At 54.6% G+C, this 22,093-nt stretch overlaps 2 protein-coding genes across 7 annotated transcripts in view; both read left to right on the top strand.

Moving 5' to 3' along the window:
- Positions 1-3,070, top strand: part of Capn5 (calpain 5) — a 55,166-nt gene extending 52,096 nt beyond the window's left edge. For all 3 annotated transcript variants that reach the window (XM_050154522.1, XM_050154524.1, XM_050154523.1), the window contains exon 13: positions 537-3,070. In XM_050154522.1, the coding sequence (XP_050010479.1) occupies positions 537-719 (183 nt within the window). In that variant the 3' untranslated portion in view covers positions 720-3,070. The remainder of the gene's footprint in view (positions 1-536) is intronic.
- A 598-nt stretch (positions 3,071-3,668) lies between these two features.
- The window catches only part of Myo7a (myosin VIIA), a 68,811-nt gene continuing 50,386 nt past the window's right edge, over positions 3,669-22,093 (top strand). For 2 of the 4 annotated variants that reach the window (XM_050154495.1, XM_050154492.1), the window contains exons 1-3: positions 5,179-5,394; positions 6,856-6,910; positions 18,444-18,557. In XM_050154495.1, coding sequence (XP_050010452.1) covers positions 6,893-6,910; positions 18,444-18,557 — 132 coding nt within the window. In that variant the 5' untranslated portion in view covers positions 5,179-5,394; positions 6,856-6,892. Of the gene's footprint in view, positions 3,693-5,178; positions 5,395-5,745; positions 5,896-6,855; positions 6,911-18,443; positions 18,558-22,093 lie in introns of those variants that run through there. The other 2 variants (XM_050154494.1, XM_050154493.1) reach the window with 2 other exon arrangements.

Genomic DNA, 22,093 nt, shown 5'->3' with positions numbered 1-22,093 from the left:
TAGCATCCCAGGGGAGCTGCTAGATTTTCCAAGTGTTCTTAACGGTGGATCCCAATGGGGCAAATCATAGCCTTGTAGATACCGAAGCTGAAAAGGACCCTGAGGGGCAGGTGATTCAACCTGAATCTTAAAAATGAGGTGTTGGGTGTGGCTATGCGCATCTTTAATCCCAGCACTCTGGAGACAGGGGCAGACAGAACTCGATGAGTTTGGAGCTAGCCTGGTCTACATAGCAAGGTCCAGGCTAGCCAGGACTACACAGTGAAACCGTGTCTCAAACAAACAAAGGAAAAAGGGGCTGGGAGCAGAACTAGGTCAAGTCTGAGTTTACCCCCTCAGTTCAAGCTAGTGGCGAGAGTTTAGGCGTTCTACATGGTAGAGAGCTTTGATGGGAGCTGAGGCTCTACAAGAAGGCATCAATCCCTCAGTCCAGGACAATTGAGGAAAGAGGCTTCTAGGCTCTGCCCTCACACCCTGCCTGCCACAGGCTACACCCCTGGTCTTGGACACACTCCTCCCCCACCATCTCCCCTCAGATCTGGAACCACCGAGTTCTGAAGGATGAATTCCTGGGCCAGGTGTGCCTGAAGACGGACCCAGAAGACCTGCAGGCCCTCCACACCCTCCACCTCCAGGACCGCAGTCGCCGGCAGCCCAGCGACTTGCCCGGCACCGTGGCTGTGCACATTCTCAGCAGCGCCTCCCTCACGGCCGTGTGACACCGGCCCGCTTGCCCGGCCACGCTAGTTCTCACCAGTCCTTGCATGTCCGCACCTGGCCTGGGACCAGCCCGGGAACCAGACACGGGGGGGGGGGGCCCTTTCCCCACTCCTCCACTGACCAACTGCGTGACCTGAGGAGAGCCCTGCCCCTCTCCGAGCCTCGGTGTTTGGAGGACGTCTTCTTGCCTAAGATTTCAAGTAGCTCTCTCTACCCAGTGGGCTCTGCTGCTAAGGGGCCATCTGTCGAAAATGTTTCCCCAGGCCCTGTCTGCCGAGGAGTGCCAAGACGTCAGTTGTTTACACCACACAAACTGCCGTGTCCCGAGCCCCGCCACTCCTCACCCTGCCCCTCCCCGTTTTTTTAGCTCCCCTTCCAGGTCTTTACTCTATAGCAGTGTAAGGTAACCTTAATCTTCTTATCTTCCTGCCAACTTTCACAGTGGTGAGATTATAGGCATGTACCACTACACCACTACACCAGTTTATATGGTGCTGGGTCTCGAACCTAGGGTTTGGTGTATGCTAGGCAGGCACTCTATCAACTGAGCTACATCTCCGGTCCCATTACACCTCTTTTTATGAGCTGTTTTGAAGGAGCTCTTAGTGGGCATCAGCCTGGACGTATGCAGGAGGCACTGGCTCCTTGTCTAATACCCTGTCCCATTTAGCTACTCAACATAGATTTGCCCAATTAGCCCAAAGAGCCGCCCTAGGCTTCTCAGAGGTGGACACCCCCTGACTTCACCCCCATCTCTTACAGAGCTGTGGCCACACCCCTGAGAAAGTGTTATTCCCCAGCCTCTGCCTGTGATGTTGGAAGGAGTGGCCGGGTCAGGCAGGTGGATGGAGGACTCTGGGAGACCCTAGGGGGACACACACACACTGCCTCTGTTGAAGGACCTGGGGGTTTTCTCAGAGGAAAGGGCTCCAGGAGCCAGGGTGGATGGTGCCAGGCCTTCAGGGTGATGTCATCTGTTGGGTGTCTCAGGCAGGGACTCGCCTGTCCTGTCCAGAGACCTCTGTACCAGCATCCCCCAGACAGCAAGGAGGTCACCATGCTCTTGCTGTACAAACCACCAATATCCCTTTCAGTCATCAACGTTTGATAGTCTCAGCACCTAAAAAAAAAAAAAAAAAAAAAAAAAAAAAACTCCGTGTAAAGGGAAGTCTACCCCTACCCGCTGTTCTTTCTAAAACTCATTTTGTTGGTCCTCGGCTTTTATTTGGACATTGAGTGTGAAAAGTCACGGGTGAAGTGGGACCTGCGCAGAGGAGTCCCGGAGGAAGATGGAGAAGTGTGTGCTAGTTCCTGGGCATCCTCAGGCTGGTCCAGACTGCCTTCCTGGGGGCTCTTGTTCAGACTGGTGCTGTGGCTCACAGGGTCCCTCCTGTGCCCCCCTTGGGCTTCCAGACCAGGCTTAGAAGATTAGGTCAACAGCAGCAATCCCTTTTGGGAGTGTGACTCTGGTCCCTAGTATGTGATCCTCTTCCCGGCTGGAAGGGCTGGGTTCTGACTGCCATCTTGTTCCTCGATAGCTCTGCTCTTAGCCTGAGACACAGGCCATGGGAAGGGCTAGGCAGCGAAATTCAGAGAATTCAGAGAATTCCTCCTGCACAGTTGGGGCTTCCCTTCAAAGACCTGGGCCTGGATTGTGCATGCCACCATGAGCAAGCACTTAAACCTCCTGTGCCTCAATTCCTCCCTCTGCAGCGTGAGGCCCGTGACTCCTTTCGTGGGGACTCTTACAAGAATAAGAGCGAGGTCACACCACTTCCACACTACTGCGTGTCTCTGTACCGTACGCTCCACGTGTTCAAATAACCACTTCTCAATGGCTACTGCAGACAAAGACTGCCGTCAGGAATGGAGGAGGAAGCACCCGCTATGCCGTCTTGGGTCTTAGGACCCGGCATGTGGGTCTTAGCTCAGCCATATCCCTCCGAGGCACAGGGCAAACCAGAACCAGGAAGCAAACTTGTTTAAGCTTCTCCTGGTGATGAGCCACTGCCTACCGCCTCCAGCAGAACCAGAACCGGGCCAGCAGCCCTGCTCTTGCTTCCTTCCTCTCAGGCTAGGCCAGGCTGGCTCCTGGCTGTGCAGGGACCTCTGGTCCCCAGGAAGCCATGAGGACTGGACGGGGTGAGGACAGTGTCGAGCAGGGAGAGCAGTGGCTTTGTCACCCTGTGCACCCGGGAGGCTCCAGTGTGCCTGCTGCAGGTGCTCAACCCTGCAGCCCACACTACAGGGACCACCAGGACCTGGCCTTCCTTCCTCCAGGTCACCGCCCCCTGGGGTCAAGGGCATGTTACCTTCTCAGAATAAATATTGACTGCCACTCTTGAAAGACCTTCCTGTGTTTGTCTGCTTCATCCATCCACAGCCCCGTGCCCGGAAAGGAGGGAAGGGACGTTGAGTAGCTGACCTCGGGTCAGAGGGATAAGCAAGGAAGGACTTGGGGGTCCCAGGTGAGGCTGGCCTTGCTGCCTGCCTGTTGAGCCCTGTGGCATCCTTCAGGTTCCCTTCTGTAAATCTGTGGGACTGGTTTTGCTGAGCCCTGCCCATCCCAGGCCCTGGGCAACCTTTCCAGCAATTTGGGAAGATGCACAAATCCTCGCGGAATTTACTCTCAGCCCGTTGGTTCAAGGCCTGTGTCCTGGCCCAGGGGAGAGGAGACAGCACAGGTCAGGGACACAGGTGGCTGAGCAGAGATGCTGGGGAGGTATAGGTCGCCAGAGCTCGGAATTCATGGGCGGGGCCACGGGCGGAAGCCGGGTTAGGACGGACGCAGGCGCAGGTGAAAAGGATGGACCGCACTGACCGACGGGCCGTGAAGAGGCGGGAGGTGCCTGAGGGCGGTGTGAACCAAGTCCAGGTCTGCAATGGTTCGGACGTGGTGCCCTAAAAAGGCTCAGGCGCTGGAAATCCAGGTTCCTTCTAGATGGCGCAGAAAGCAGGCCGAGCCTGGAGAGGTACGGTAGAGTGTGAACTGGTGAGAAAGGGATTAATGCTTTCTCGAGAGGCAGGGTTGCTATGACAGGAGCCGCCATGCTGAGTCTTAGGTTTCTGTCCCCAGTCAAGGTGAGCATCTTCGACAGACCACCTGATCTCAGGTGACAAAACAGACCCAAACGGATTCCTAGACCACTCTCTCACCCCGTCTTTCCATACCAGCACCTGCACCCCGAGGAAACTCTGGGTGCTCCTACCTGTGTCTCTCCGGTTCTGTGTAGGCCCACACTACTTGCCTGGCCCCTAAACAGCAGCCCCATGGGTGAGGACTGCATTGGGTGCCCTTTAGCATTGGCCTGTGCGCTACCTTGCACTGCGGCGCCCTGGGACCGGCGGAAGCTGACCTACAGATGCTGCTTTCCCTAATTGCTGCAACCATGGTCTTGTAGCAGTTGACTGTGTCCAGCAGGCGGCGCCATTGCGCCATCGAGGCTCCCTGCCCCAGATTCTCCATAGGCAGCATCTTTGCTGGCCAAGAGTTGGCGGGTGGGAGAAAGGGCCAGGTCTCAGGAGGGAGTCCTCCAGTTGGGTCACCTTCCTCACCTACCAGGAGTGTTTTGTATCCTGTTCATTCCCACCCCCTTTGAAATCACACGTATTGTTTGACATTGGATGAATCTCCGCCTGTCCAATGTTGCTCCTGGTCAGGTGACTTGGTGAAATGTCTGGGCAATCAGGAAATGGCACACACAAGACCCCTAGAACAAGCCGTGGAAGTGGGTTGAAAAGCCTCGTGGGGGCACATCTTGGGGAGTCCTGCTCTGGATGTCGTGTCCCCTGAGAGCCCAGGTGTTGCCAAGCCTGCCCATTGATAGGGTGTCTCTCTCTCTCTCTCTCTCTCTCTCTCTCTCTCTCTCTCTCTCTCTCTCTCTCTCTCTCTCTCTCTCTCTCTCTCTCTCTCTCTTTTCGAGACAGGGTTTCTCTCTCTCTTTAGAGCCTGTCCTGGACCTAGCTCTCTTAGACCAGGCTGGTCTCGAACTCACAGAGATCCGCCTGCCTCTGCCTCCCGAGTGCTGGGATTAAAGGTGTGTGCCACCACTGCCCGGCTCTTGTAGTGTTGTGGTGGAGAGTCGTTGCAGGCAGGCCACTGGGAACTGAGACCCAGCAAAATCACGACCAAGGCGAGACCAGATCAGGGGCCCCAACCACGCAGAGATGGCAGGTAGTGACACATATACCAACAAGAGTCCCCTGAAGCCAGATAGGTGACCCCAGGCCAGAGTCCCACCCTGGCCAGCCAGGCCTCCTGGGGCCTCCATGCCTTGGATCCCTGCTGGCTAGCCAGTGCTTCCCACAGCGCCTTGGGCAGCCTCTGGACAGTCCTCTCAGCCCCAGCACAGCCCGCCCCTTGTGCTGATGTCACTGTATCCAGACCTTGGAGGCCCCCTCGGGCTCCGCCTCCTGGGAGAAGGCTTTGGAGTGGGAGGGGAGGGTGTCAGTGCTGGCTGGACAGCTGCCCTGAACAGAAAGAAACAGAGTGACCCAGGGAAACGACATAAAAACAGAAGAGGCCAAGGGACCCCAGAACAACCTCGGGGGAAGACTCAGGCTGGGGCAGTGTTGCAGACTCCAGCCCAGCCTCAGCTTGCAGGGTCCTCCTGTCCTGTGGCCCCTGACCCCAGGCTGGGAGGTGGCGACTCAGAGGTTGCGGATAAGATCCAGGTAAGGATGTGTTGCCCTGGGACTTTTGGACTGGGAGGAGCCATAGGCTGGGGCCTCTTCTGGAGCCGCTGATCACAGCCTCGCGTTCCTGGGACTGGACTTCCCTGGACCTACAGGGGACTTGCCACCATAGCTATGGGAAGAAAATGTGCCCAGCAGGGTCCATGGAGGCTTGTATCCTGGGGAAGGGAAGGGCTAAAGAGAAAGGGGCTTGTGGAGTTGTCTCTGGGCTGGGACAGGATGGGGGCATCCAGGGCTATGGGAGAGGTGAGGAAAGGAGAGGAGGGCAGGGGAGGGGAGAAGAATAGAGAGGAGGGGAGGGGAGAGGAGGATGGGATATGGGTGCTTTTCTCTCCCTTCTGGTCTTTTTGGTCATCTCTCTCTCTGATCATCTTTCTTTTCTTACACAAGTTGCTTCCCCTCGGTGGCCTAATGCTTTGCATTTCCCATCTGTGACTTGGGAATATGAAGGCCACCAGCCAGTGTTGCTGAGGAGACGAGGTAAAATCAGACTTAGTCGTGGACAAAGAAATGGTTCTGTGTTCTCAATCTGAAAAACTCATGCATGGGCTAGTTCTTAGTTTTGGAAATAAGGGTGTCCTGAGCCTCGTTTGTGGGGTAAAAGAACCCCATGACTTTCCCTGACGCTTGGAGCTTCAGCTTTGTCCTGAGCCACCGTCCAAGGTTCGGGTCTGTCTTGACAGTCTTGTGCTAATACGAATGGGGCAGGAGCCTCTTCCTGTGCGATTATTTCCTTGTCAGTTACCCGGGCTGGTGTAGGTCTCCGGAAGGACCACGTGCCCATGGAGACCCAGGGCCTGGGGGTCAGGGCTCAGGTGTCAGGTAGTGTTGTGGGCAGAGGATCAGATGTCCCAGTGCGTCTGAATGGGCCCTTGTGAGAACTTAATGCTCACTCTGGGGGGCAGGCCAGACAGGGACGAAGGGACCTCACGCCAGGACCTAGGGGCTGCAGCTGCTTCCAGTGGCCATGCCCAGGGCAGCCAGTTCTACTCAGATCAGGTTCTGGCCCTAGCTAGCCCTGTGCTCAGTGAGGTAGGAGATGAGGGCCATGGTGATAAACTACTCTGCCACGTGACCTCTGACTCCTGGAGTAGACCTGAACTGCGGTGCCAGAGCCCAAGTCTTAGTCCTGAGTCTTCCCTGCTCTGTTGTGTGTCCTCGGGCAAGTGATGATCCTTCTCTGAGCTTCACATCTGGTGTGGGGCTAAATATGCGACTTTCCAGGAGTCGCTTGGGGGTCTGGGTGTCAAAGGCTGAGAGGGTGGCAGAGGCTCAGCAGCTGTGGGCAGTAGAGGTGATAACAACAACCGAGTCTGAGCCCCGTGCTGGGATGGATGGAAATCAGGGAGGGGAGGAGCGGAGGGCTGGGGAGGAGCCCAGGTGGCCTTGCTGGATCAGAGCTGCCCGGGGCTCAGGTCTTGGTGTGGTCTCTTCCCACAGAATCCGGTCACCCCGGAAGGTGCGCTGACGTAGAACCATGGTTATTCTTCAGCAGGTGAGTGTGTGCGCCTCGTCTCCTCTCTCTGAGCTGGGGAGGGTCATGCTGGGTGGCACGGGTCTCCCCCACCCTCCACGCTCTCTTCTTTCCTAGCTGTGGAAAGTGTCCCTGGGTCTTCCTCTTGGAAAACTCCTACTTAGCCTTCAGAACCCTGCTGTAAATGATTCCCCACCTCCCCCAGGCCCAATCTCAGTCTGCCCCTCTGGCACGCCACAGAGGCTTCCTCTTCACACCGTGTCTCTGGGCCAGAGGAATGATGCATCCACCTGAGTCACGGGCATTCCAGGCACAGGGACAGCCTGTGCGAAGGTCCCAGTGTGGAAAGGCTTTGGGGAGGCCATTAGCAAGTTTGCTTAGGTCGCTGGGCCGGAGTGAGATGAAAGAGACCAAGCTGCAGCTCCCTAGGGAAGAGACTGTCAGCTGAGTCTTCTACTGCTCCTCCCAGGGCCACTCTGATCCCTTGACCCTCAGCCCTTCCCCGTGACCAGCCTGAGACTCTAATGAGCCCTTGGTCTCCGAAGCAGGAGTCTGGAATGTAGGCAGTTGGCCAGGTGGGGCTGGCACGGGGCCTGAGGGCTGTGAAGCTGGGGGTTGTGAGGGCTCGCCCACCAGTTTCCCCTGGTCCCAGGCTATGAGGCCGATGGAGCAGCTTGGCTGGAAGCCCCAAGGCCACGCGTGCCGGTGTGTTAAAGGCAGGCTGCTGGTGTAGATTGGAAAGATCTTCAGGGGCTGGGAGCTTGCTCACAGGCCCATTGGAGAATGCCAAAGCCAGGCTAATGAGGGCTGGTGAGTGGGGTTCACACAGACCCCCAGAAGGAGGGTCTGGAGTCCCTATGCCCTCAGGAGTGTTCCCCAGGGATCTCTGAAGCAGGCCTCTACCTGACCAGATGCCCCTCCCCCTGGGTTGTGTGTCTCTGTCTGCCTCATCCTGCAGGACCCTGTTGAGAGCAGAGCTGTGGGTGAAGGTGGCTCTACCCACTTTTAAACGGGATATATCTTTCCTTTACTTCTTCCGTCCCCCAAAATGCCCCAGCTCTGGGTGCTGCCCAGCTCTGAAGACTCCATCTTGGACTTTGAGGACACTGTGAGGCCCTTGGGCTGAGCATGCAGGTCCCTTCTGCCCCAGGACCTTGGCTGTAAGCTCTGAGCTGCCGGTTCTGTTCCCTCACCTGCCCACTCCTACCTGCCTCACCCTGACCTTGGCTACGTTGCCATCTAACTACATCCTCTCAGGCCCCAGTACCGACTTTGTTTCTCTTGGGAGCCTCTTTGCTTCTGTCAGCCTGGAGTCTGTGTGTTTTATGACTTCCTGTACCTCCAGAGAGCCTTCAAAACAAGGGCAGCCACCTCCTGCTCCTTGGGTTCCCAGCTGGGCACCAGACCACTGTGAGGTAGGTAGGGTTCAGTGCGGAGCTAAAAGTGTACCGTTTGGATGCAGGGGCTGAGTTGGATTCCTGGCTCCTTGACTCTGCAGTTATGGGACTATAGACTAATTGCTATCGCCATTTTGCACTTCTGTGACAAAGGTCTGATGGGTAGCTCCAGCCTACAGGAAGTCTGAGAGTATAATGTCATGCTGATAAAATGTCCAGCCAAGGGCTTGAAAGAGAATTCCATGGTGGTGAGCTGCTGCACACCTGCTGAAAATGGTGTTGTGATGTGATCCCTGCTTTGTGCTCTTACGTCATCTGGAATGAGGAGATCTCGGGAGACCTCAAAGGATCCGATGGTTCTCTTTCCCCGTGTAGGTTTGCCCCCATGTGGAACAAATAACGGCGTATCATCCATTCCTCTCCTCTCCTCCCCTGTATGCTTCCGCCTTCCTGAATCACACATTCAACTCGCGTGTCCTCCGTTCCTCTGTTCACACCTAGCCGCGACAGGGAGCCAGACACGAAGGACTCTTGCACAACAAAGCCCGCCACTCCTGGAAAACCCTTTGCTTTATGAAGGGTTCCGGCTGTCCAGGAGTGGTCCGTGTGGCCACCATCCTCAGTGATCGGTGAAGCTATGGGATGGGGAAGCTCTGAGCTCATTTCATGTGTGAAGAAACTGAGACTCACACAGGGTCATTGAAACATGAGCTGGGTAGGCCTGGTCATGATCGGGAATGGCCCTCATAGGAGACAGTTTTCAAGAAGGGGAGGCCTGGGGAAGGGCACAGGGTAAGATAAGAGCACATACGGGGCCTAGGGGAAGAGAGGTCACACTGCCTGGACGGCATTTGCAGGGTAGGGCCCTTTCCCTGGGAACCTGTGGCCAGTCTGGGCACACCCCTTGTCTTTATGGCCTTATGGAATAGACAGGGTCCCCAGGAAGTCCTCGGGTGTCCGAGGCTCCCTCTCCCAGCCAGTTCTCATCCACTTGCTCCCCACGGAGCCCCACTGAAGCCTAGCTCCATGCCAGACTGAACAAGGATGAGCATCATTTCCTGACTCCCGGAGCAGTTTCCAGCCCATTGAATGTCACAGGAAGCAAAGTGTGACAGCCGGATCCCAGGGGGACAGAAGGGCGTGAGGAAGCCTGGGAGTCGGTGTAGTCAGTATAGGAAAGCTGTGTAGCTATAACAAGAGTCCCCCCCTAACCAACATCTCTGGACGACGTCTCCAGCGTGGCCAGGCCCTCGGTGACAGGATGCAAACAAGAACCCAGGTCTCTTTGGTGCAGGCGCTACTTCTGTGAAGACCTTGAGGAGGGTTTTTTTTTTTAAATATATTTATTTATTTATTATGTATACAATAGTCTGTGTGTATGCCTGCAGGCCAGAAGAGGGCACCAGACCTCATTACAGATGGTTGTGAGCCACCATGTGGTTGCCGGGAATTGAACTCAGGACCTTTGGAAGAGCAGGCAATGCTCTTAACCACTGAGCCATCTCTCCAGCCCTTGAGGAGGGTTTTTGTTTTGTTGTTGTTGTTGTGTTGTTAGTTTGTTTTGTTTTGTTAGTTTGCTTCAATCATACATGACTTTCCTCTCTGCTCTGTGGTAGGCCAGGGTGGGAACCATTGGAACTTGTCCCAGATTTGCAGGCAGAGGGAGATTTGAAGGTAATTGTGGGCTGCTGATGGCTGGATTGAGAGTTAATAGAACATAATGACTTCTTTGTCCCTTGCTACCACGGGTGCCTTCAAATCTGTCGGGCCTGATAACTGACGCGAACACCCAGCTCTCTCTCGGTTACTTTGTGTCTGGAATGCTATCTGCATGAAGTCCTTGGATCCAAAGCGAGTCTCGTGTGGCCAGCCCCTGGTAGAACCCTGTGTTCTTATCCAGTCTTATCGAGCTCTTCCTATCAATTGGTGCATTTAATCCACTTATATCTAAAGTAATTACCGCTGAGGACCAGTCCCCTTGATCCCAGGTCGGCCTACAACTTGTCGGATAGCCTAGAATGACCCGGGACTTGCCTGTCACTCCTCCTGTCCCTGTGGTTACAGGCAGGCACTATGACTGCTTTTGTGCCGTGCTGGGCTTCATGCGTGCTAGGCAAGCCCTCAGCGGATTGAGCTCCATCCCCAGCCCCCTGCCAAGGCCCTTTGCCTTCAGCTTTTGTTCTCTGTAACTCGACTTGTAGCTTCTTCTCCCTGTTCCCTCATCACTGCCGCCATTGTGTTTAATCGATGGGATCTTTTCCCATCTACTATTTTGCTTCCCTTCTCACCTCCTCTTTATGATTTTTCCCCCTTCTTTGTGTTTATTAAAAAAAAACTCTCTGTGCTGGAGAGATGGCTCTGCAGTGAAGAGTGCTTCGAATTCAGGTCCCAGCGCCCATGTCAGGCAGCTAACTCACAAGAATTTGTAACTCTAGCACCAGGAGTCCAACCTGGGCACTCACACACTCAGCATACATTCACACAGACACACACACACACACACACACACACACACACACATAAGTAAAAATAAATTCTTAAAAACAGACATTGTTTAAAAAAAAACTTTTAAAGGTTTATTTTCCTTTATGTTTTCTCTCAGGCTTGCAGCTAATATATTAAATAGATAACAAGACCGAGACCAAATTAACGTTGTTGGCGTATGAGACCTGAGCCTCTACAGCTCTGCCTCTGTTCTGTTTCCACAATGTACATCTTTACAAGCTGTGTTTCAAACATTCTATCATAGATTTATCACTACTTTGTGCGTTTCTGACCACGGAGGAGGAAAGGGAGAATTGCGTACCCTAAGTACAACGCCGGCTATTATCATTAGTTATGTTTTTAATTTTCTTTTTTTCGGATTTAGCCAGCCGCTGGTGGTGTATGCCTTTAATCCCAGCACTCAGGAGGCAGAGGCAGGTAGATCTCTGTGAGTTCGGGGCCAGCCTGATCAACAGAGCTAGTTCCAGGACAGGCACCAAAGATACAGAGAAACCCTGTCTCAAAAAACCCAAAATTTTTTCTTCAGATTCATTTATTGTATTTTTATGTTTGTGAGAGCTTCGTCTGCATTGTGTTTATACGCCACATGCATGCCTGGGGCTGAACCCCTGGAGCTGCAGATAGAAGTGGTTGGGAATCACTTTTTGGGTGCTGGGAATTGAACTCAGCTCCTCTGGAAGAACAGCATCTTCTCCTAACCACTAAACCACTTCTCTAGCCCTCGGTGTCCCCTTTGCATGACGCCAAGCATAAGATTCTCATCTGTACCATCTATCTATCTATCTATCTATCTATCTATCATTTATCATCTATCTATCATCTGTCTATCATCATCTGTCTATCTATATCTATCATTTATCATCTATTATTGATCTATCATCTGTCTATCTATCATCTATCATTTATCATCTGTCTATCATCGTCTATCTTTCTATCTATCATCTATCATTTATCATCTATCATTGATCTATCATATATCTATCATCTTTCTATCTATCTATCATTTCTCATCATCATCTATCTTTCTATCATCTAGCTAGCTAGCTAGCTATCTAGCTAGCTATCTGGTTTTTCAAGACAGGGTTTCTCTGTGTAACAGCTCTGGCTGTCCTGGAACTCACTCTATAGACCAGAGGGCCTCGAACTCACTGAGATCCCCCTGCCTCTGCCCCCCAGTGCTGGGATTAATGCGTGCTCCACCACTGCCCAGCGATTTTTTTCTTTAAAACCTAGAGTCATACTATGCTTCCCAAGCCAGTCTTGAACTCACTCTGCTGGGTAGGCTGGTCTCAAACGTCCACTCCCCTTGCCTCTGTATCTGTGGGATTACAGGTGTGAGCTACCACAGCTGGATCCTTTTGACATTTGATGAACACCCTCCTCCTGCCTTCTGCCCTCCACGGTTTCTTGAAGAGAAGAACCTGGCTGCACATGTAGTAAAGAATCTTAGCACACAAGGAGTCTCTCTCTCTTTTCTCTCTCTCTCTCTCTCTCTCTCTCTCTCTCTCTCTCTCTCTCTCTCTCTCTCAGTTGCTGACCCTCTCAGTCCTCTCTCTCTCTCTCTCTCTCTCTCTCTCTCTCTCTCTCTCTTTCTCAGCTGCTGACCCTCTCAGTCTCTGCTGCTCTGGACAGGACCTGTTTTACCAGTGCCACCTGCAGAGTCGACCTCCCAACCCCCTGCTGGGCCTTTCTCAAGCCACCAGACCCACTGTCTACCCTCTCCCCTATCCCTTGAAGCCCTTTGTGCTATCCCTCTGTCTGGGACACTCTTCCCCTCATGGATGTCCAGGAGCTGGTGTCCTTAGCAGTGTCTGCTCTCGTGATGCCCTCCCTTAATAACGGCTGTCGGGCACACAGTGATTGCTAGCAGCACCAGTCAGAGTGCCAGCCCCGGCTCAGTCCATGAGTCCATAGGACCCCTGTGGAGCTGCCACCCTGGGACAGGCAGAGGAGGAAACATAGGTACCCAGGTAAAGGAGCTTTGTGGCCAGGTGGGATAGGACCTAAGCTGTCTGACTCCAGAGTCCACGGAGCTGAGGTGACTCAGCACTGACCTCTTATCTCCTGGTGCTTCCTTATCTGTGTGTACCCCACCAGGAGGGGAACTCAAAGATACGCTGTGTTAGCAGGGCCCTCTGTGCCCAGCTCTGGGCTTGTGCTCAGAAAAGGCTTCTGTATGGAAAGATGGGAAACACCCAGAGTCCACATCAGCTCCTCTCTGCAGTATGCAGCTAGCTCGCGGTGGGCAGGCAGACAGGGTACTCTGGCTCTGGGCTTGGTGGAGAAGGGCTCTTATGATCAGGGTTCCTGAGGGTAGAAAGGGTTAGTGTCTGCAGGCACGTGTTAGCCGGGAACAGGAAGACGGAATCCTGGGTCCCTGAGCCTGAGACTGGGACCTGTGGGTAAATGGAAGCCTGGCCTGAGCTGCCTGTGGCTTCTGACTCTCCTCCGGGCTCTCCCTGACTCGGCTCCCTGCTGGTGTTTGCTAAGGGAGCAGCAGGTGGGCTTCTGGGATTCCTGACCTGGAGGTTTGTCTACAATGGAGACAGGTGGACTTGAAGAGAAAAGAGAGGAGGGCAGAGAAGCAGACGATAGTGGAGCAGGAAGCTGGAGAGCATCCTGGAAGGACAGTTGTACCCCCCCCCCCTTCGCGGGCGTGCTCATGGCTCAGCCCTGACTGGAGCCTGGTGCCTCTCTTGCTTGGATGCAGGGACGCAGGAGCACTGCCAAGCTTAAGCCATCATGGTGGCTCCAGGTCCTTGGAAGTCCACCATGCCTCTGAGATCCAAGGCCACCTATTGCTAACCCCTGGGTCCTGCGGAGAAGGATCAGACAAGTTCTTCAGGGTTCAGTTGCCCTAAGATGGCTGGCTCCCTGGGAAGATTAAAAACAAAAAACAAAACAGCTCTCAATCCCCAGCGGCAGCGGCAATTGAACCAGAGAGACCCTCCCTGTAGTCCTAAAATGTCTCAAAGTTTGCATGTGCTCCCCGATAGCTGTCTGACTTTTCCTTCTGTAAAAAACAGACCAATTTTCTCCAAAACTGCAGCCAAGATGAGATTCCTGAAGCCACTTTTCCTGGCTACGGTCCCAGAGAAGCTCCCGGGATTCCGGGGGTGTCAAGGTACCTCCATGGGAGGGGTCGCAGCAGCGCGGTGCCCCCTCCCCACCAGACCCACGGGGCGTCACCTAAGCCGCCGTTGCCATGGGCCCGTGGCAGATGGCTGGGTTTAGGGTTCCCGAGCCGGTGTCGCGCGGGATTAGGTGAATTAGGGAGCCCGCATCGCGTCCTGCGGCCAAGCTACCAAACTCTGCGCACCAGCACCATGGAGTCCCCCGGCAACCCTGCTGACCCGAGCGAGGCTCCCGCCCAGGCGCCAGGCAAATGGGCTCTGGTGCGAAGCTTGAACCAAGCGCTCAAGACCTTCGCGGTCATGCCGGTGAGCCCCGGGCCGGGAGGGGAAGGCTCGCTGGCCTGGGCCTCAATTTCGGGGTCGATCAGAAGCCAAGCGGTTTGCAGGATCTAGAGGGGCACGAGAGACTGCATCCCTAGGATGCTGCATGGGATTAGGGACTCTGGTGTCAACTTGGCTGAAGCCACACCTCTCAGGGTCTGGAGTTTTGGCCCCCTGGAAAACCAGGAATGCCATGGGGAAGGGGCAGGCTAGCTGGACCAAGTGAAGAATAGAATCCCCAACTTTTATTGGTGTCCAGCTCATGAAGCACCCCCAGACACACAGAGGGGCATCCTAGAGCCCCCCCCCCCTCCACCACAAGCTAGTAACTGTTACAGTTCCCACTTCTACATGCCTGTGGCAATATATTGGTTCTTCCTCCCCCTTCTCCCTCCCCCCTTCCCCCCGCCCCACCACCTATGAAATGTCCCAGGGAGGTTAGGAAAATGAGTGAGGGGCCATGTTCTAATTCAGGCCCCTGTCATTCCACAGAGACCTAAGCCCTGTCCCAGAGGAGGGAAGAGGCAGAAGGGGGCTGAGAACATGTAGGTCAGCACTAATGTGATTCTGACCCCCAAGCCCAGAAGCAGGGCAGGCGGCAGGCACAGGTGGCATTTTTTGACACTGTACCCTCCCTTCCCAAGACTTCTAAAAGTGAAGCCTGGCACAGCTGAACGCCACGACCAAGCCACACGGCACCGGTGGCAGAGCTGAAATTGGAACCCACCTCTCTTGACCGCTGTGTTCCCTGCAGTTTAATGCCAGTTTCCTGAGAGGAATCAGGGAGAGGGAATGTGCTGGAGACATGGAAAGTCTCCATGGCTGGGTCTGCATAGCAGGAGGGGGCCTGAGCCTGGATCTCCTGAACCAGGCACTTGACGCAGAAAATCTGAGACTTGGCCCAATTTAGGCACCCCCCACTGAAGCATTTGCCATGTTACAAATGGGATCCTCACTGTAAGGTGAGGTCCCTAGAGGGGTCCCTTTCATGGCATGTTTTTGGGCAGTCTGTTGGTGTGGAGTCTGGCCACAGGAAGTGGGCCTAGTGGGTTGGGACTTGGAGCCTGGTGTTATTCATGGCTTCCTTCTCCTCTCTGCCAGCCTTGCCAATGAGAGATCTGACGAGGGAGCGCACCCAAATCTGTTTCTTCTTGGGCCTTAGTGTCTTCACCTGTAAAATACAGATCCCTGTGTCCTAGCTGCCTTAGGCCTTTTTCTGGCCAGATCTTTGTCCCGCGCTTAGAGACCGTCTGGCCTCAGAATTCTCCCTGAAGCCTCCAACTTGGCATTTGAAGTTGTGGCCTGGGGCAGAAATGGTTGTCACTGCCCTCCTGGAGACAGCCTGAAGTTAGAAGAGTCTAGTCATTCCTGCTTTCTTTGTGTCCTGAGTGCCTCAGTTTCCCTCTCTGAGCCTCTATTTCTGGCGCACACAAGGTATCTTAATTTGATGATTCTGTGTTCTTTCAGTGGGAAAACTATTTTGTATGCCAGGCACTGCTAAGGCCAGGAGACACCCGTGAGTCAGAGACCTGGCTCTCGGCTGTCCTCGGTCTAGGTTTCCAGTCTGTCTTTAGAGCTGGGAGTCACTCAACCAGAGACCCTAGCCTGTCTTGCTTGGGGCTACACCTGGGGGAAGAGCCCTGGACTTGGAGTTCCTAGGGTTCTGGCTGGGTAACAGCAGGGGCATTTTAACTTCTTTTGAGAAAACAGAGCTATGGAACTCGTCACAAGAGGGTATCGTGAAGGCAGAAGGAACAGTTAATTTCAGAGGAACATTTAACTTTCTGGAAGGTTCTGGGACTTCCATAGAGTGGTCAACTGGCAGTTGGGCCAGTAGGCGTGAATGTTCCCTCCCTCTTTCTTCCCTCCCTCCTTCCCTCCTTCGCCTGTACCCTCCGCATCCTGGGTGAGTGCTCTCCTCTGAACCCACACCACTGCTTCAAGATTCTGTTCTGTGCTCACTCTCTCTACCCCTCCCCCACACCCTCACAGTCCCGTGCCCTCGCTCACACTCACACCACACACATGCCCACAGCCCCTCACACTCCCCTGGCTTCTCTCTCACAGCGGCTTTTTCTGAGCCAGGCTCTGGGGAGCCATGGGTGAGAGGCTGGCCCAGCCCTGTTTCAGACAGTGTCCCCGTGCTGGGCTGTGAGCTCAGCAGGTGACTCCATTATCCACACAGCTGCTAGAGCGGAAACCCTGGGACTGGAGGGGGGACAGCTCAGGGGGTAAGAGCTTGTCTAGAACTCACAATGCCCTGGGTTCGAGTCCAGTGCATAAACCAGGCATTGTGTGACAGCATTATATGACAGAGAGGTCATCCTTGGTCATGTATCACATTTGAGGCCAGCCTGGGCTACAGGAGACCCTGTCTCAAGAAAGTGGTAACGGTGCCATTTTCTGGGTGTGTGTGGCTCCATGTCCCTGTGGACCTGGTGCCTGTTCCTGCCATAACTCATCTCAGGGTAGCCTGGCTTGCTCCTCCTTGGACAGCACCTTCCAGTCTGTATCTGCTTTGTCCCCGAGGACAGGCAGTGCACACATACAGCCATGGCAGAGTGCAGAATCAGTGCGGCCCAGCAGGGCTGAGGAAGCCTAGGAAAAGCCCTGCTATGCAGAGGTGTGGACAGGCACAGGGGTCCCAGGGCTGGAGGTCAGGTGTCCAGCAGTTGTGAGTGTTGAAAAGGCAGGCACTGGGAAGCAGTGGGGAGTCCCAGGTTCCCTAGGGATGCTCAGTGCACATGACCTCTCCTGACTTCTGGACCTGATCATTTTCCTGGCATCAAGCAGAGTCTGGGACTGACTGGCTTGTCTCTGGCATGTGCTAAGTCCACTCACACGAGCAAGCCAGGGCCCATTGTAGCTCTGATGGGAGAGGGAAGCGGAAATAACTATACATCCAAGCCCTCCCCCTTCCTGAAGAGCAAGGAAACTGAGGTCCAGGGGTCAGTGAGAAGGATCCTGAGTCCAGGCCCTGAACTGTTCCGGCCAGGCCAGGCCCATGGGTCTGCAGCGACCCAGATTACCAGGCCGTTGCATTTCCAACCACGCTTGCTGTGAGATTATATGCTGGTAGAGATACCAAGTTCTCCCTCCCTCCAGGAGAGCTTGGGAACCCTTCCCCAAGGGAACACATTTTATTAGATTAAAGCATGTATGTTTTACCTCCAGGTTCTCCAAGGACCTTTCTGTCCTGGACCCCACCCACTTCTCTCTTCCCTGTAATGGCCTCCTCCACGTCCCCTCCTGCCCCAGGACCTTTGCATATGCGTTCCCGCTGTTCTCTCCGCAGGGCTACATTTTCCCCTCAGATCCCAGTGTAATGGTTTTCTCCCTGGCGTGGTCCATTGGCTGCCAAGTTGGCATGGCCACTCTCCTGCCATTGCTTGCAAGTTTCTTCCTTCTACTGCACTTACCAGCGTCCATAGAGATCCTGGGAAGAGCCTTGCTCAGCTGTTGCCATTCTAATTTCTTTAACTAGAATAGAAACTCTATATTGGTCACAGCCTCGTCTAAATCAACCAGGACTTTGTCCTCAGTAGGTGCCCTTAGTAGGTGATTGTCGAATACACCAGCCTGGAATATAGTTGGTCTCAGCTCAGATCTCTGAATCTGGGTTTTGACTCGGCTACCTGGAGTTAAGAGCCAGGCTTTGGACCAGATGCTGCCGAGAATGGAAATAGAACCCCTCCCCCACCACCTCCAAGGTCTGGGCTCTCCTCACAAGCCAGGGATCAATGTGGCCTCTTGCCCCTGGCTCCGCAGAAATGGCAGATGCCATCGCTAGGATGATTTGATGGAGCCTGCAATGCTTGTCACAGCCTGATGGTTCCCATGTCCTGACCCTTTCAGGGCAGAAGGGCTGCGACTTGGTGTTCCTGCCTCTGTCTCTAGTCTGTCAGGTGTCTGTAAGTCCATAAGTCATGGGCAGCACAGCTTTAGACAGGCTTGGGCTAAGGTTGCTCTCAGGAGGCTGTTCTTCCTCTTCCTGGGTCTCAGTCCATCCACCTGAGGGGACCCTGGCTTACAGAAGAGGCACCGAGGACACTGTGAGCCCTAAGGCCACCACCCGAGGTTCCCAGAAAGCCAGGACTCCCCCTCCCTCTCTTCTGGCTCAGTGTCAGTGGGCCAGAGGGCTGCTGAGCTTGTGGCCGCTGGCTCTCCGGACTCAGCAGCAGGATCTCCTGCCTACAGGGAGACTACGTGTGGATGGACCTGAAGTCAGGCCAGGAGTTTGATGTACCCATCGGGGCCGTGGTGAAACTCTGCGACTCTGGGCAGATCCAGGTGGTGGACGACGAAGGCAATGTGAGTGACCCCTCTTTCCCCCAGCCCTACCTAGAAAGGCTACAGTGACAGACACCTCCCCCCACACAACCCTTCCTTCTCTGCGCCAGCAAGAGAGAGTATCTTTTGCTTCCTGTTTGCATGTTTCTGAAGCCTTCTGTCCATTCTGGGACATGGGGTGAAGGCTGTATGTGCTGTGTTGGGGGAGCTCCTTGGCACGGCTCCATGGGCCTTTGGGTCAAGGTCCTCCCTTTCACGCCTCGGTTTCTTCTTCTTTCTCCCTCTTTAATAAAATGAGACCCACGTGCGGGCCTCCACGTGGAAGCACCTTAGTACATTTGGCGTCCATCTAGAAACACCGGGCTTTGCTCTGTTGGCTTGTGGGATTCACCACCCACGTTGCCCTTAGGAAGTAAGTCTAACCTATCAGCCCTTCATGTCCTGGAAGGGGCCTCGGAAGTGCAGACTGGGTAGATAGTATCGAGGCAGACTTGAGGAAGGAGGCAGAGGTCAAAGGAAAGGGCTGCAAGGAAGGGAGGTGGTCTATGTGAGGGCCCAGAGGGCAGCTGTGGGATATTGGAAAGTAAGTCCGGAATATATGTATGTACCTTTGCATGTGAGTGCGTGTGCATGAGTGTGCACGTGTGTGCATGTATGCACACGTTTGTCTCTATTCATGTTCACATGTGTGTTCATTGGGGACTTGTAGATGCAGGGCAGATCCCATGAATATGATGTAGTGGAGACATTAAGGACCTGGGAAACATCCTTGCCCTAATCAGAATGTGTCCAGTGCTGTGATTGGCTCTGGGGATAGCCTAGCCTGGATTCCTGTCTTAGTGTCCTAGTCTGGGGAGAGCCAAGAGGGAATAGTGACTTGGAGAAGGTCCTGCTGGGACAAGAGGAGCTGTAAGCCGAGGGCAAGGAACCATTGATGTCCCTGGGATCCCGCAGGGCCACCCCTCAGAGCTCCTGGCCTAAGTTCTGTCCTTGGATTCCCACGGCACCTGTGAAAGGCCAGACGGACAATAACTGTGACCCCATCAGTTGGCCGTGAGTCACCAAGTTCATAACCAGTGGCTCTGGGATTAGAACGAAGGATCTCTACTTCTGCATGTGTGTCTGCCACCAGCGTCTCGGCCACAGTTACAGGACTCGGGTTGGGGGAGAGAGGCTGCACCCCAGCCTTGAGGCCAGAGTGCCCTTCCTCCCTTCTGAGGCTCCGGGAACCCGCTCTGAGGCTGAGTCCGGGGAGGTGTGTGCGTCCTTTCTACTGTAAGGCTGGCGATGCCCTCCAGCTCTGAGAATGGAGACAGGGACTCTACCCGAGGGTAGAGTTTCACCCGGGTCAGGTTGCATGTCAGATGGTATCCTGTAACTCTGTGTCACTGGATCCTGAAGGTCCCCTCCCATCCTGCACACACACCCCCACCACACCCGCCATGGCCCTAAGGGTAGGAACTGCTGGACGAGGGTGGGGGTGACTGGCTAGGAACATAGGATGGAGACAGGTTAGGGAAACTGAAGCCTTGGGACCCTCTTTCCTGTTTCCTTCCCCTGACACGCTAGGTCATCGTCCTCCACCTCTGTCCTCTCACAGACCCATAGCTGAGAGTAGGGACCAGGCCAGTCACATGATTTGTACAGGGCTCAACAAGGTGTTCAGAGCAGGCTCTCTGGAGAACATTTGCAGAACATGGAAGCTCTGGCCTCCCCGTCTCTGTGCAATCCTCTCCTGTGCCTGTGGGGGCCCCACCTCACACAGGAGAACACCTGTCTTAGCTTAGTCCCAGCCAGCTCTTTCCCAGGTGTGTCTCATGTTCAGAATTGCCCAGTGTTTCTCTGTGCCCACCCCGGCCTGTCTCTCCCTCCCTCCCTTCTCTGTCTTTTTTTGTCCTCAGACACTGTCTTTTCCTCTGTCTCTGTTGCTCCCCCCCCCCCCTTCACAGCCAGGTCTCCACCCCTAACCCTCTTACACTTTGGCCCCTGCTGTGGGCTGTGGACCTTGACCAGAAAGCTACTGCCCTCAGCAGGGCATTCTCCCACACAGGAGGTGGAATTAATTGTTCAGCTTCTTCACCTGGCCAGCCCTTTTACGTTGATTCTGTCGCTGGGTCCCAGGCCCCACGTCTCTGTTGGGGGTTGTGACAAGGAGCCGTGTGGTCTCTGTAACCTGGTGGCTCAGGGTGTCTGACGCATATCTGGCTGAGTCTATCCAGACCCCAGCAACCTGCACACCAGTCAGGCCTCTCCAGGCAGGATAGCTTCCCCTCCCCCACTCCGGAGCCCTATTGTCTTTGCTTTCTGTTTGTGGATGAGGTCCTGGAGGCCCAAGAAGGTCATGTGAGTAACCTTCCCTAAGGTTGTAGAGGCTGCGTGGGCTCAGTCTGTCTCCTCTTCCCCGACTCCATCTAGGTCACCAGCTAGGCCTGTGAAAGACACTCCAGTGGCCCCTCATGTGCCAGGCCCAAACGGCCTGGGAAGAGCTGGTTTGGCAGGTCCCTTGGCCTTCCCTGCTCACTTCTCCCAGAAACTCTTCCTTTTCCTTCAAGTCTCAGCTTGAATGGCACCTCCTTGATAAAGTGGATCTCAGCACCTTGCCCAGACAGTAGCCATGTTGAACTGTCTAACTGACCTATTTTGGAAGGAGTTGTGGACCAAAGTGTGGGGTGAAGGACACAGACAGAGAGTTGCCCAGAGGCCCAGGTCCCTCTGGCCCCACTCAGGGGCCAGGGACAGGCAAAGGGAAATTTCCAAATGGATCAGCTTTTCTCAGAGTGTTTGGAAGAGAGGAATGTTCCGCGCGGTGCTGAAAGTGTAGACAGGCCCTTGACGTCACTGCTGGGCCCCGTGTGCGTTGTGACCGGCTGTGGGAGAGCCTGGATTGGATTAAGTTTTCCTGCTGGAGTGCCATGGAATGTTAGGGAAGCTGGAGTAGCCCTGCCTGGCCCCTCTGAGCAGCCGAGGGACCTAGCTACCTCTTCACTCCTAGAGGCAGGGCCTGGGCTGCCAGAGGAGAAAAAACACAAAACACGAGGACCAGGGCGTGGCTGCTACCATGGCAGCCACTGGAGAGCCCGAGAGGCGAGATCACGTGACCAAATCTGTCAGGGGCAGCTGAGGACTGAAGCGAGATCCTTGCTCGTGCTTGAGGCTCTTGTGGGGCTGATGATAGCTAAGAACAGCTGGAGGACAGGGGCACATGAGCGGGGTCCTGAAGGTGGTGTTACATCTGTTAGCACACCTATGGGCTCTGGGGGCCGGTCGCAGAGATGTTCCTCCTACCCGTGTTTCTTCCCGGCTCAAGGTGCTGGAGAGTGCTCAGGTCAGAGTCTGGGGATGTGAGGTTTGTTGCTTGTTTGTTTGGTTTTGGTGTGTGTGTTTCGAGACAGGGCTTTTCTGTGTAGCCCTACCTGTCCTGGAACTCGCTCTGTAGACCAGACTGATCTCAAACTCAGAAATCTACCTGTCTCTGCCTCCTGCGTGCTAGGATTAAAGGTGTGCACCCCCTCACCGGATTGTGAGAAGGTTCTGAATCCAGCAACCCCACGAAACCA

The sequence above is a fragment of the Alexandromys fortis genome, unplaced genomic scaffold (assembly GCF_014885135.2).
Source record: "Alexandromys fortis isolate MF-2015 unplaced genomic scaffold, M_Fortis_MF-2015_v1.1 scaffold_77, whole genome shotgun sequence".
Lineage (NCBI taxonomy): Eukaryota > Metazoa > Chordata > Mammalia > Rodentia > Cricetidae > Alexandromys > Alexandromys fortis.
Note: the sequence above shows the minus strand (reverse complement) of the source record. Positions and strands in the feature narration are given on the sequence as shown.